Source organism: Numida meleagris, chromosome Z (genome assembly GCF_002078875.1).
Source record: "Numida meleagris isolate 19003 breed g44 Domestic line chromosome Z, NumMel1.0, whole genome shotgun sequence".
NCBI classification, from domain to species: domain Eukaryota; kingdom Metazoa; phylum Chordata; class Aves; order Galliformes; family Numididae; genus Numida; species Numida meleagris.
Window position 1 is genome coordinate 21,168,122 of NC_034438.1, and position 15,841 is coordinate 21,183,962.

At 36.6% G+C, this 15,841-nt stretch overlaps 1 protein-coding gene across 7 annotated transcripts in view; it reads left to right on the top strand.

The window, feature by feature from the left end:
* ERBIN (erbb2 interacting protein) overlaps positions 1–15,841 on the top strand; it is a 114,080-nt gene that overhangs the window by 48,325 nt on the left and 49,914 nt on the right. For all 7 annotated transcript variants that reach the window (XM_021379495.1, XM_021379494.1, XM_021379492.1 and 4 more), the window contains 2 exons: positions 3,121–3,318; positions 6,702–6,819. In XM_021379495.1, the coding sequence (XP_021235170.1) occupies positions 3,130–3,318; positions 6,702–6,819 (307 nt within the window). In that variant the 5' untranslated portion in view covers positions 3,121–3,129. The remainder of the gene's footprint in view (positions 1–3,120; positions 3,319–6,701; positions 6,820–15,841) is intronic.

Consider the following 15,841-nt stretch of genomic DNA (forward strand, 5'->3'; position numbering starts at 1 on the left):
CCAGCTGAAACCAGTTGCTGGCTTGGTTAGATTTTGCTGCTTTTATTCTTTTTTTTTTTTTTTTTTTTTTTGTAATAGCATGCTTCAGGGGTAATGAGGTGACCTGTCTTCTGGAAATACATTACTATAGAGGAATTACAGATTCCTCTTTGGAACAGGAAACACTGATAAACTTAGCACAGTATGGTAAACTTCAAGAAAAAGATAAACTATTAAGTCTTTTTTCTTTTTTTAATGCAATAAGTACATGCAAAAGTAGCTGGAACACAAATGACTAATATTCATTCCCCCTTGTCCTGTCTCTATCAGACCACATAAAAAGTTGGTCTCCTGTTTATAAGCTCCCTTTTAGTACTGGAAGGCTGCAAGGAGTTCTCTCCGTAGTCTTCTCTTCTCCAGGCTGAATGAGTCCAGCTCCTTCAGCCTTTCTTTGTAGGAGAAGTGCTCCAGTCCTCTGAGTGCTTTGACTTGAGACATGAGCTGGGAGTTCACTTGCTTTGTCTAGACATACAACCTGGCCCTGTGATGTGATAAAGATGAGTCTACTGATCCATGTTTTCAGTCATGTTGGATGCATGTGTTCTTTTCTCAGAACCCCTTCTCTCCACCTACTTGCCTCCCTCCAAAATCTCAAAGTCTCCCTTACAAAATAAAGTAAGAAATTAGAAAAACTAAGAATGTGTGTTTTGTGCAGTTAGGCCTGATGAGTTTTGCTTCTGAAATTTTCAAAATCTGAGCAAATGAGTGTAGGTATGAAAACAACAGCCACCAAAAAGAAGAGACAAAGCATTCTACCAGTGTGGTTTATACTCTTTTTGAGAATTTTAAATGAAAAAAATAAGTATATTTCCAACTTTTATATGATCCAAGTAGTTAACTCTTTTTATGTTCTGTGAACTAAAACATAATTTTCAGAAGTTGAAGTGACTGTATGGAGCAAGCTTAGCAATGGCTGTAGCTGGATGCTAGGGATAAGCCTTTCCCTTTCAGACTTGTGGTAATCTACTCACTTGTACAGTTTCTGCTTCCAATTCTTGTTTGAAAAGCACATGTTCTTCTATTGTATCCTCCTTGAAGAGACTGCTCTCCGTGCTTTTTCTGAAGCGGTGTGCTTTTCTGCAGCTCTGTAGATCTCTGAAACAGTATGGAACAAAGTGATACCATATCTCTTTTTGTTGAAGGCCTTTTTATTTGTAAATGCTGGGAGCAGATTTCCTCCTCTTCGCATTTGAGACCTCTGAGTCCTTAAGAAAATGCAGGAGTGGCTGTGGCTGCTAAGCACATCAGCCTGGTAGCTCCTTCACAGCTGGCTGTTGGTGTCTGGAGGATGTGCTGGAGGCGGTTCTGGTGGGAGAAACAGGAGGAGATTACACCTCTCCCTTGCTGACTCTCATTCTGTAGCAACCAATATGCAGTCACTAGACTAGTTGCATAGCAACACAGTTGCGTATTGTTATTTTTAGATTCCTTTTTTAATTATACTTTGTGGATGGAGTTTTGTGCAAAATGTTAGGTGTTCTGCAACATAATGAACATTGTAACTCAATCCTAGCAATGTTGAAGTACTGTTAAAAAGGAAGTCTTGACCTCCTGCCATTTGATCAGGAGTTGTCTTCTATGCTTTTAATGGATGGATATGTAACCTGACTATATCCAACTATATGACTATATAGTGGTGAGTTGCACATCCATTTAGTGAAAACGCTGAAATGCAGCAGCTCTCTGATCTGTTGCCGTATAAATGGTATTGTGAAGTACTTTGCAAGCTGGCTGCTCACAGGAAAATCTGAATGCATGACCTTTTTTCTTGTTTTAGTAAGAACAAGGCTCCTGCAGTCTGTGACTTTGTGTAGTTCAGAGTATTTTATTATATTCCTGTACTACTGCTGGTTAGCCATTTGCTCTATACATTAAAGTGCAGCCTGCTAGACATGTCTAACTTTTTTGGACTTTAAGAAGGAAGCTTTCTGTCAGTAACTGAGAAGACATGCAACTTCTATAGTTCCTAAAGATAGATTAAAGAAAAAAGTGTATTTCAATTTAGAGGGCTGATACTTCAAGAAAATAAGTTTGCATTCCTGTTTTTGAAAACTTATGTATTTTTAAACCAGTTTCCTGAGGAAATGAAGCTTTCATGGTCATATCTGTCCATCTGTGTGTATTGATCCTTCCTGAAAAATTGGGCCTGTTATCCAATTTCATCCAAACCTGAAACTGAGGTGACATTTCGGAGAAGATTGTTTCTGAATTTTGTGGAAATTGTTTGCTGATTAGAGAAAATAGATCTAAACTTTTGCTCCTGCTGATGATGGAAGAGGTGGAATGTGGGTAGTATACCTGGACAGTAGCAGCTAGCCACTTTGTACAATTTGGATTTGCTGTCTTCTGCTAAGTAGGAATATGTAGAAGCCATGGAGAATAGTAAGATTGTTGTAGCAATGATTTAACTAAGAGGGGGACAAAGATTCTAAGCAAAGTGAAGTTTTATTAATTTCAGTGAGCACAGCAAGATGTGTTGAAGTGTTACTTATTGACTGAAATTGCAAAAGTTGAAGGAAATCATTTATCTGGGCACCTAGGAACCTTTTTTTAAATAGGTAGAACAGTTGGTGAAAACACCGCTAGCTTGTTGTGCAAAAATTCTGTATATAGGTGAGAGACTTGAAATTAAGTACATTAATTCAGTCTTACTTATCACTGAAAAAAAGATTTTATTTCACTGTATAGTGTTGATTTTATTGTATTAAGCAAAAACAGATTGTAAAAGCATGAAATGCTTCAGAACTGCTGCTTGAAATTTCTCTGCTTATGTGCAATGTGGATATTCTCTGCTTAGAACTTTTGACGGGTGACAAGTTACAGGCTAAATTTTGGGTTCATCCGTTGGTGTCTGTAGGTATTTCAATGACATTTAATGCCACTAAAGATCTGCTGTGTTTAAACAAAAATAAAATCTCTCTGCTCGCACCCCCATATATGTGTATGTATACACACAGTGTGTATGTATACATTTCTTTCTTTTTTAAGTATTTAGCAGCCAGAAGTTTGAGATGTTGCCCATCTAGGTATTTTTGCAGTTATCTGGTTGGTTTTATAAGTCTACTAATTTCTGTGTTACAGTGCCTGAAAATGACAACGAAGCGGAATTTGTTGGTGCGGCTGGTGCCATGCCGCTGCCTTCGTGGAGAGGAGGAAACAGTTACTACACTTGATTATTCTCACTGCAGCCTGGAACAGGTGCCTAAGGAGATTTTTACTTTTGAAAAGACCCTGGAAGAGCTCTACTTAGATGCTAATCAGATTGAGGAGCTTCCAAAGGTATGTTGCATGACTTTCCTTTTTGTAACTGTTAGTATTTCTCTTACTACATCATAGTAGAAGCTGATAGTGTTGAGCTTCCCTCTTCAGCTTTAAGACTGCATTTTGCCAAATATTTTCAAGTAAATGTTGGTCCCAGAACAAGCTGTCTTGGTAGACTATCCTGTGTATTTCAGCTGGACCAAGTCCTTGTGCTGCCTTGAGGTGAAACTGCTTAAGCAACTGATCCAGCCCAACAAGAGAAGCTGGTGCAAAGCATAAGAGGCAGGCTAATTTATTTATGTGAAAGTGTCTGCTTAAACTGACTAACACTGTTCAACTATTAAACAAATTGCTGCATTGTTTTGAATCTCTGGTAAGATATGAAGATTAGAAGCAGCAAGATTAATGTCTTGTTCAGATCTCTGTGCTCATGAAAGACAGCTACAGTCCAAAATAGTCACTTCAAGTCCTTGCTTTTGTTTTTGACTGGAAAGTCTTTCTGAAGTTTCTCAAATTATTTAGGCTCAACATCTAGAGAACTAAAATTCCACTTTGATTACATGTTAACTAATTAAAGAAATCATTATTTATTGCTAGTTCTGAAATCTGAAGACAAACCGGATGCTGAATGAACAGTACACTAGAGGAAGGGATGAGATTTTGTTCAGTGAGACTGCTCAGAAGTACGAAGTGGTCATAACAATAGATTTTCCATTATTAGATCCTATCTCGGTGTAGTTGGATTAACTAACAGTACTAACAATTGCTTTTTCCCCAGTTGCATGCAGATCTTCACTGTCACACAGGATGAGTTTGGAATGCTCTGCTGAGCTTGTTGATTGTTTGTCATAACCACATCGGATTTTGTTGACTCGAGTTTCTTTGAAAGATAAATTAAATTAATAAGGAAATAAAATAATTTCAGAGTAGTAACATGTCAGTTCATCAGAAGACCTGTATTCTGGTGGAGCTGAGTTTAGTGAATATATTGAATATAATGAATATATTTAATGAATATATATGATTGTAATGAATATATTCCTTTTTTTTTTCTCTTGGAATTAGAAACCTTATGTAAATTCAGTGTAAATGTAAATTCAAATACTGTAAAAGAAACAAGCAGGGAGATTAGGGAGTATTAGAGACATCCTAAGAACTTTATTTACCTATTTGATAGAAATTGTAATCTTAGAACTATCCACAGATTTGTAAGGGAATGCTTTCAAGTTTGAAATAATTCTAGCTGTTTTGGAGCCAGAGTTTCAAGCTGTGTGAGCCTTTTCCCTAACCTTATTTAGTATTTGAACTCTGAAGCAGGCTCCTAATTAATCCATCTTCTCAGAAAAAGGGTGTGGTATTTATTAGGCTGTCTCCTTCTTCCTCTTTCCAATTGCCGCTGGTGCTGTTTTTGTCCCAGTGTTGCAGTTTTCTGCCCTTTGTATACCATGGCACAGCTGTTTTGGGGCTGTGCTGGCAACCTGCAGTCACCTGCTTTTTGTTTGGTTTGATTTTTTTGTTTGTTTTTAGGTGTGTGGGCTTTTCATTTTATTTTTTAATCACCCCCAATCTTTCCAGTAACGTTCACCTCAGCATACTTCAAAAATTGGATATTACAGTGTGGCTTGTTAATTAAGTGGATGTAATTGAACTGAAGGTACAGTGTGAGCAGACTACAGTCAGGAGAAATGTAGTGGAGAAGGATTTTACTTCACCTGAAATACTGGTATATAATAGCAGTTTCCAGAATGACTGTATATTTGAAACGCTTCCATCTTCTGTGCTTAAGTCATGTCTAAGAACGTACTCTGTTTCTTCCAAGTGTCACAATGTGCATTTGAGCTGAAAAGCTCAAATTGTAGCAGTTTTAGTTTTCCTATTCACTTTGCTGTTCAGAAGAATTTGGAATTTAGCAGTAGAACAGACCTTAATCCTACTATTTCAGGTGTTTAAAACAAGTGATAATTACAGAATTTGCAAACATTAAAATGCAGCAGCAGAAGGAACAACTACAATGTCAATACTCTGCAAAACTCTCTACCCATCTCCCTTTTTCCCCTTATGGATCTTGCAATCGTGAAATTTTTAATTATTCTGTTATTCCTGATCGATGTTTTCTAGAATGAGTTTTAAGTATGTATTCTTGTTTACAAGTAATAAAATAAACGAAAGGCTCCAAAACACATGAGCTCATCTAAGTTTCGTTTCCCAGATAATATCCCAGAGTAACTTTAAATCTTCAAAGTCTCAATGATATCAGGTAGTTCTAACAGGTGCACATTTCTGAGCAATTGGAAACATCACTGGGCAAGTTAGTCGCGTTCCTAGAGTTGTCTATCTTTCTAATTTGTCTGCTCTTGTTCTGGGGCAGTATATGCAAACATTAAATGAATGGGACTTGTTCAGTGATTTGTGGTTGGAATAATGGCCTGTCAGCTGAGAAAGGCCCAGGATACTTTGGTTGAAATTAACCCACTGCTGTGACATTGATTGGGAGGATTTTTTTTTCTTTAAGCCCCAGAGCACTTGCTGGAGTTGTCTGATCTGTCCTCAGAATACTAAAGAAAACCCAAGTGTTTATGAAAAATTATCAGGAAAGTAATATTTGATTGTAAATTAAACCACTTCTTTTACAAATATTTATTATGTACTACATACAAGTATCTTAGAAATAATTTCTTTTCCTTTCACTCCTCTAATACTACTTGCTGTATACTGTCAAACAGTAAAGCTTCTAGGTAAGAATCTGAAGGTACCTTCCATAGAGGAAGAGATCTGGCTCTGAGCTAGTATTTGATGCTAATTACAGTAAGTTGATACATATTGATAAAGCTATTATACATCTTTCTGCAACCTTAGATCAAACTTTGATTAAGTCTCATTTTTTTGCCTTTTGGAGTACTTAAGCTAGGAGCATAGAGGGAAATAATACTTACAGTAAAGTAGATTATTAAAATTTGAAGTTATTTTAGAGAAGATAAATACCTACTAAAATGCTTTGTTCTAGAATAATTTTTTTTAATGGATTTGTTTATTTATTTTTATATTTTTCCCCTTTTTTGGAAGAAACTAAAATTAATTCTGGAGTACCAGATGGCATGCTTATTGTGGAAAATACTTTGTTTTCAGAACTAAATGTAACTACAAGTCACAATTTTTGATACACTGGAAGGGATTTATAGTTGTTTCATGTAACTACCAGTTTTCTGTGACTGTTTGCACTTTTTTTTTAGGTTTCCTAAACATCATAAACTTAGGTTTAAAAAAAAAAAGAAGTGTCTGTAGTCAAAGACTTTAAATAGTCTGACCTCCCAGCTGCGAGGTCAGAAGTTTAAAGGGATTTAAAACAAAAGCTGTACGGAGGAAACTAAGAGAAAGTTGCTCTTTTTTCTTTGTTTCAATAGCAACTTTTTAACTGTCAGTCGCTGCACAAGCTGAGTTTGCCAGACAATGATCTAACCACATTGCCAGCATCCATTGCAAATCTCATTAATCTCAGGGAACTGGATGTCAGCAAGAACGGTAAGTCGCTTCACTTATTATATTGGAGTAGCTTAAAGGCAAATCATCATTGACGGTACGAAGATACCAGTAAAAGTATGATTTTCAGAAGCTACAGATCTAATAAACTTTAAACTACAACCTTAAATCTTAGTGAAAGCTTAAAGCTTAGCAAAAGCTTAAAGCTTAGCAAAAAAGAATCTTACAGTCTGTGATGTTTGTTTTTAATTATATCTGTCAAATGAATTGGTTTATATTTTGAGATTCGTTACTGAAAAGTGATACTGAAAAATGTTAGTGTTTTCACAAAAATGCATAAGCTTGAAGTTATTACTTTTATTGGATCTTCTCATTTTTCACTGTACCGAAGAATTTTTGCACAAGAGCTTTTAAAATTTTGCTGGATTCTCTTTTAATTTTATTATGAAGATTGTTTTCAGTTTGCTTTAATGGTCTGTCTCAGAGTTGTAGTAGAAGTCAGCTGCTTTGCTGTCTGTCTCTGGAGATAGTAATCTCTGTCACATGGGGGGAAAAGTGTCCACAGACAATGACTGGTTCATTTGACAGACTTGCATTCTGTGTGAGTCAGCTGCTTATAAATTATGAAATGTTGTTGGCCAAGAACTATGTATATCCTTTTGTTTATCTTTTAATGATACTCTTTTGGCAATTTGGAATATCTGTGCAAATGTGAGGAAATTGTAATACCTTAAATTGTCATCTGGCTTGCTTGTGTGGTTTATTTAAAGAAAAAAGTTTATAATGTTAATTGATGGTGATGTAATAGCCTTTCCTTGCTGATTCATAGTGAAGTTAGAGGAGGACCTTTCCTTGAAATCATATTTGAAAATATGGATTACATAAATATGCCAAAGATTCTATCATATCCAATTCATTGTTTTACGTGAACAACTAGGTAATTACAGCTCCATAAAATTAAGTAAGTTCTGCTTTATTGTGAGAGTGTTCCCATTGTGGAGGTGTTGGCATTCTCCTCTATTGTCCATTGTAGCCCAGTCTGTACTTTAACTGCTACTTTATTATTTCTGCCTAATGAATGCAACGTTTAGTGTAATAAATTGACCTGATTGTTACTGCTCTGTTCCCAGTACAAGTGGATTAATAGCCTTTCTTAAAGAACACATTTCTTAAACTTTCATAATGACAAACAACTAGGAAAGAATAACATTTTTGTCCTAGACTGAACTATTAAAAGGATTAAATGATTCCAACACAAGTTCTCAATAATTAAAATTTGAAAGCAATAAAAGGGATTTAGAGTTCTAGTGTTGGCAAATTCCTTAGCTTGTGAACGTAAATAGGGAGCTGGTCATGCACCAACTAAGAGAGTTAGTTACCCACTCAAAACCATGCAACCTATTGCTAAGCATTCTAAGAGCTGCTGAAGAAAAACTTGTTACTGAAAGCATGTAAAGGATTTAAAGAGACAATAGCTGGAAGATTTGACATGGACTGTGAAGCTCTGTTGTTTAGGAGTGATAGGTTCTTCTTCCTTTGGTGCAGGACTCAGCACTTCTCCTTGTTGAATTCTGTATGATTCTTGTTAGCTCACCTGTCCAGCTCGTCTGGTGAATCAGCCAGGACTTTTCTGGGACTTTTCTTTTTTTTTGATGTCAAAGGAATATGATGTGGAAACAGTGAGCTTTGTGGGAAGCACAGGAGATGTTTTCCTTGATTCATGGAAAAAAAATTTACTAGGAATCAGTGATGAGAGGCATCAAAACTCTAAAATAATCAGGTGGCTTTTTTTTGTCAAATTACTATGGTTGTAGCAAAGAAAGGTGTTAGTCTCCTGTATTTTTCTAATAGTATAACAATACCAAAAGTGTTTTGGTTTTTTTTTTTAGATGGAATTAAAGCATGGAGTGCAGATGCTTTTGTATCAACTATGTGTTTATTTATAATTTTCAAAGGATAGTCAGACTTCCATTTTAAAATACCAATGGACATGAAATATGCTGTGGTTTTCATTTAAGATATTTGAGCTGCTTATGGCGCGGCCATAATAGAATGCATTGGCCAAAGAAGTATTTCATTATGTAAAGAGCTGATAAGAAAATGAAGAATGAAGCTCCTGTTTTGAAATGTGGTCAGGTTATCTCACAGAGGAATCTGGCTTACAGCTAGCTCATATAGGATAGGAGACTGATGCACAAGAGAGCATCCTGGTTTTTAAGCAGAACTGCATACCTGTGTATATTTGTATAAAATATTATATATATTTTTTGGCATTTCGATGAAAAATTAGAAGTACAGAAACTGTTCAAGATGGATGCTTTAAGTGAAGGTATTAGTGTAAGAATGCAATCTTGATGTTTCAATAGGCGTAAAATGTACTGCTTTCATTTCATATTTAAGTGTTTATAATTTCTTATATTCCATATATAAAACTGAAGCATAGCCAGTGATTTTACTGTAGTAAAGTACAGAAAGCTGGGAGATGTGTGTTTCCTCTGTGTGCTCCCAGTGTCCAGCACCTTCTGTTACTGACCCTTCTTGAGGTTGGGATTTTTATCTCTGCCAAATTATCTGGTCCTCACTGGAAGCAATGTATGTTTTGAGGTATGTGCTGGTAGCAGTTCTGTGTTCTTGAACACACATCATTTTTTTGCAGCTGTTTGGAATACATTTAAGGCTTCTGAAGCGTCTGTAGTATAGATGTAACCTAAAATATCAAAAAGCTGCTATGTGTGCAGTAAGCATTAGAGTAGTATTAATTTAAACTCTGCATTTCATCTTGGAAAAAGACAATGAATTATGATTTTTTTTCTTTTTTTTTGAAGTAGTGAGGATTAAGTTGACTTTTTATGGCATTTTAGTATGAATCCCAATGCTACTGTGAACCCTAAATATCAAAGGTTCCATTACCTCTTTCCAGGTACACTTCAGCTTTAGAGCTTTTACCTGGAAGCTTGATGGAAAATTGGTATGTGCAGAACTTAAGGCGTATGTAGAAGAGTGTTTTATTTATAAAACTAAAAGAAATTTTCAATTTTTTAAACTCCTCTTTGTTTATGTATCAATAGTTGGATGGAAAAAAAAAATCAAACTCTAAATTTGTCTCATTCGGGATTCGTTAACCTTTTGAGTACTTTTTTTTCGAGGACTATCATTTCCTTTTGGACAACGTGGAGGATTAACTTGAAATTATTTTTCTCTTCTTTGAAGAAGTGGAAAGCATTCATGTACAGTGTATAATGGTATATACATATGGACAGAAGAGTTAGCTTTATATATTACTAGAACCAAGTGGTTTGAAAGGCTGAGGCATGTGGGGAGGTGACTGCCAGGGAACTTAGTTTTCCCTTGAAGCCTGAAAATAGGCTTTGAAACTCCTTGTTCCTGTGGAGCTAGCTAAGTGGGAAATAATGAGACAGTTCCTTTTTTCCCTACTCACAAATGGTAAGAAGATAACATTGAATTTTTGGGCTGTATATTAATAGGCCCTTCAGAGACCTAAAGATCAGAAAATAACTAGTAAGGCCAAAGTGAGCATATTGTTTTTGAAATTCAGGTCTTTTAGTAGTCTCTTATGTGTGATGGGGTAGTTTTTTTCACTATAGTATTGCAGCAAATTTAAACATTGTCGTCTTTTCAGTCTGTTGTGCAAGGCATTTTTATAGAAAAATACACACACACAAAAAAAAAACCACCAAAAAGCTCCACAAAAACACATCTGCCAATAATATTATTTTAAGTAATTTTGAAGGTTTTTGTTAACAGACAGAAATCTAGATCAAATATGTTTCCTTCAGTGTTTTAAAAACATCTGCTGATTTGGCAAATTTTAGCACTGTGTGTGCCAGAAGTCGGGGAGCTGGAAAACAAAAATTCAGGAGAATGTCTAGTTCTTATGTTGCCCATCTGTGACAGATTTAGAAGTATGGTTTGTCAACAAATGGAGAATTATTCATAGTTAATAAAGAAAATGATGCAACTTTTATTTTCCCCATGCAGAAGCAAGAGAGGAAGATCCTGAATACAAAAATAACTTAGTATAAATTTGCTACTTCTCTCCATGTATGACGAAGGGGAAGGGATGTACTTAATTTTTTATCTTCCATGACAGTTAAATAAAAAAATAACTAATCAGCTGCGGACTTCTGAGTATGTAGCTTTCTTATAATACATCATTATATAGAAGTGATAAATTGATGTTAGAAGTAGTTAGCTATTCCACTTAAGTTCCTTAGTAAAAAGTAGATAACATTTTTTTCTTAAATATATTATTTCTCATATGAAAAAATACTGACTAGAAGCTGTCTCTGCAGAATAAAATTATCTTCATGTCTAAGAGGATGTCAACAAAATGGAATTGCAATGCAGTTAAGGCACAAATTTGGTCTTGAATGTGGAACTTGAGTGTATGTGTTTGAAATTCTCAAAATAGTTTAGTACAGATCTGTTCCTGGATTCAAAGAAATTTTCATAACACAGAAAAAGCATTGTAGAAGTAATTAGGATTTTTTTTTGCTGTGAATTGGATATAAAGGCAGAATGTACATTTTTTTCCGTTTTTTTGGTAAGGTAGTGTGCTTTGAGTGATATTCATAATTGTCATGGTTTTGTGATTTTTGGTTATTGGTATTCCACATCATAACATCATGTAGTGGACATACCTAGTTCTCAGAAGAGAAGGACTACTACAGTCCCCACGGTACTTTGCTCCTTTGTTACCATTTTCCAGCCGGAGGGAAAAGATAGAAGCTCGCAGTATAAAAACTTGCAGATCACGAGACCTTGTCCCTTTTTCCGCTGTCTCTCGTCTTGGCAGCACCTCGCTCTCCAGCCGTCTTATTGTCGGCAGTAGAGTAAGGCCTACCTTGATTTTGGGACATTCTCTCTGTATTGGATTTATCAGCTTAAATTGTAATTATATTGTATTATAGTGTGTTGTTTTGCATTCCGATATTTTATTTAGTAAATTAGTTTTTTTCTCCTCAGATTGTTGCCGCTGTTCTTTGCTCTCAGGGCCATCTCCTTACCCTTTTCCCCTTTCCCCTTTTCCCGGGACGTGGGCCCTTGGGTCCCCCGTCTCCTCTGTCACGGAATCGGGCCTAACGCCTGTAAACCGTTGACAATAATGTATCAGCCAAAAGTGACTGGACAGGCAACAGCAATTTTTCAGCCCTGGGTGACTGGGGGGTGGGGAAAAAGCAAGTCAGATTTAAGTTCATGTTACCTTTTAGTTTCACATTACTCTGGGGGTTCCAGCTGTGAATCAGACATAACTCAGAACCACCTGAGTCTTGGTAATCTTTCAAGTCAGCATTGTGAACAAAACTGTTGTCTACAACCTTTGTCGTGTTTAGAAAATTTTCCTGTGCCTTGGCATGCTTAGGTAGGTTTATGTGACAAGCTCTAATTAAGACCGTGAGTATCTGTATCAGGTAATAATAATTTAACAGGGTGAGTTACTGTTGGTGAAAGTGATGAGGCATTTTCCATTTAAATGGATCAAGAGGCCTACAGCAAAATAGGATTCATTACTCTCTGAACTGCTAAGAATTTGGTTTTAAGCCTTCAGATGAAAGAAACTTCATATTTTGAATTTTGCAAGTGCTCTCAAAAATGAATTTTGGAAATATTAAACCTTCTAATGGGCAAAAAATAGTATGCAGATGGCAAGGAGAGAAAGCCAACTTAAAGTATGGCACATACGTGAGCATAAAATGATAATTTTTTTTAGAAGTTTGGAAGTGCTGTAAAAAAGCAGATTACATTGTGAGTAAAATATTTTATTGCCACATAGTAATTATATGTAGTTAAGTCCTCATGTCATTAACAAAATGAGGACCAAATACAGTATTGATGCTGTATTTTATTGTAAATCTAATAATATTGTAATAGTTATAATGACTAATAAAAGTATATTTTTCTTCACCATAAAAATATCCCTATTGAAGTATTTTCTGTTTTCTCCCTTTTAAATAATGAAAGCACTGTTTAACTTGTTCTTGTCAGATTTAGAAATCTACTGACGTTCTTGCACTAATCATTACATGGACAGTATAAATACTCTGTTTCCCTTCCAAAAAACTCCAAGAACCCCTCAAAATAAAGATTGAGTTTCTATTTTTCATTTTATAAACCTGCAAATGACCATAATAGAACTGAGGACGAGTGCAAAAGGGAACTTCTAGGACTTTCAGAGCGTAGAATTTGAGACAAGGACTTCATAAAGTGAAGACAGAGAGGTGAATTGGATTGCTGAGTTGTATGTAGATACTTGTCAAACAGTTCATAGAATCATAAAATCATTAGGGCTGGAAAAGATCTCTAAGATCATCTAGACATACTGTCCACCTACCACCGATATTGCCCACTGAACCATATTCCTTAGTACCATAACTACACATTTCTTGAACACCGCTTGGAATGATGACTCAACCGTCTCCCTGGGCAGCCTCATTCAGCACCTGACCACTCTTTGAAAGAAGTTTTATCTAATATCCAGCCTGAAGCTCCCATGGTGCAACTTGAGGCCATTCCCTCTTGTCCTATTGCTAGTTTTGTGGGAGAAGAGGCTGACCCCCACCTCACCACAACCTCTTTTCAGGTTGTTAGGGCAATCATGTCTCCCCTGAGCCTCCTCCAGACTAAACAATCCCACCTCCATCAGTTGCTCCCCGTAAGACTTGTGCTCCAGAACCGTCACCAGCTTCGTTGGCCTTCTCTGGACGTGCTCCATGGCCTTGATGTCTTTGTAGTAGGGAAGGGCCCAAAACTGAACACGTTACTCAAGATGTGGCCTCACCAGTGCTGAGTGCAGAGGGATGATCACTTCCTTGCTCTTGCTAACTACACTATTTCTGATACAAGCCGGGATACCATAACAAAATGAGCACCAAAAATAGTATTGATGCTGTATTTTCTTGTAAAACTAATAATATTGTAATAGTTATCACAACTAATAAAAGTATATTTTTCTTCACCGTAAAAATATTCCTACCGAAGTATTTTCTGTTTTCTCCCTTTTAAAAAATGAAAGCGGTGTTTAACTTGTCAGATTTAGAAATCAACTGACATTCTTGCACTAATCATTACATGGGCTCACTGGGCACACTGCTATCTCGTGTTCAGCCAAGTATTGACCAACACCCCTTGGTCCTTTACACAGTCTTCCATCCTCTCTACCCCAAGCCTGTAGCGTTTCATGGGGTTGTTGTGGCCAAAGTGCAGGACCTGGCACTTGATCTTGTTGAATTTCATCCCTTTGGCCTCAGCGCAGTGATCCAGCCTGCTTCAAGTAAATATGAGGAAATCTAGTGGAGCATGTTTTCAGATTCTTGTAAATGTTTTGTGAGATTTTTAGATAAGAGATTTAAAAGCAAATGTTCTTCTACTAAGGGAACTTTTCTATTTAAACAAAACAAAGTAAAGGCTAAACAAATAGGAAAACTTACACTTGCAAGGAATTTTACTACGTTAGTGTGGTTGTCACAGTCTTCCTTGTGAGAGCATAAGAAAAGCAACTGAAAATCAAAGTATACAAAGTTTCTAAAACTTTGAGATATCAATTTGTAGAACTAGATGAAAATCTATTTGCAGTAGTTGTTCTTTACTCTGAAAATGATTGGTTTAGAATAGGCTTTCATTGAATAAACCAGAGGTGCCTGAGCTGCTTTGAGATCACTAGTGTACTGAGTGCCACCTTGCACACAGAAGCCAAGCTTGTGCAGGACTGGAGCTGCAGCTCTGAGCAGGAAGGTGCTGCTGTTCTGCTGGCTGATCGAGCATCTCCTGGAAGCTAGAGCTCCTGGCTGATTGGAAACCAGCTGTGGCAGGGGACTTGGTAAGAGTTTTAGAAAGATGGATGAACTTTAAGAAGGAGCAATGGCTGAGTAAGCGTTGTGTAGCAAATCAATTGATTTATAAGACACTGTTTGCTTTGTGAATAAAAATGTTGCTTTTAATACCACAGGTATGCAGAAATCCTGAATTAAGGTGGATTCTATACATATATATGAAAACAGACTGAATGTGACTGATATTTCACTTTAAGTTTTCAGTTTAAACTCCATGGTTGCAAATATTTTTCATAATCTTTGGAACAGTTATGTATTCTTGAACTCTGGAAGGATTTTGGTTGCCATGTTTTATCTGTATTAGCTGTCAGTTTAGCTGTAGCAGAGGGCTGAGTGGGAGAGCAAACAGAAGCTGTGCTTTTTGTGGTGGAGCCCCTTTCAGGCAGGTCCTCATAGCTGCTCGTCTGGAATTTAAAACCTGGATGAATAGATTAGCCCTGGGAGGAATGTGTGTAATTAAGGTTGCGTTCATATTCACACAAACTGGGCCTGTGTCCCCTACACTTGGAAGGATGCGGAATGGAAAAGGTGCATGGAGGGCTGTGGTTTCGTTGGTTTTGCAGCAAGAGGTCTGTTCGGTGTTGTGCTGTCTGTTGTTCGGGGAGAAAAACTGTTTTTATTTTCACGCGTTGCCTACAAATCAAAAGATCCAGCTGTAAACTCTTTCCTTTGGAGGCATTAGCCATGTGACTTGCACAGGTCTTGTATTTGTTAGTGGTTAGGAATTGAATTAATACATTTCTTTTGCAAGGCTGTGTTTAAAATCTTTTGATGTGAGAAAAAAAGAGGTGGCACTTGATTTGGAGGTAATGCCACTTCTGTCTCTAGCAGTAATAGTTACTAGATAATATAGTAATAGTTACAGTAATAGAGTAACTGAAGTCTGGAAATACTAGTCCGGGCATTTTTGAAGAAAAAATAGGACTACGTAATCTGAGCAGAAACTGCAGAGCATATTCCCTCAAAGTGCAGTAGGGCTGAAACAGCAGTGTACTAGGATGTAATAGGATTTAGGTGGGTTGGACTGCCTCAAAGGCTTCTAGCAACAGTGGATATGACTAGCACAGTTTTCTGTAAACCTAGAAATGCTAGTATTTCTGAGTTAAAAAGGTTTTCTGATGGATAGTAAAGGTGGTTCCAGTTTTCTCTGCCATTCTGCAGGTAATGTTGTCCTTGGTGATAAGGAAGGATTAGTGTAACTCCAGATGGTGAGT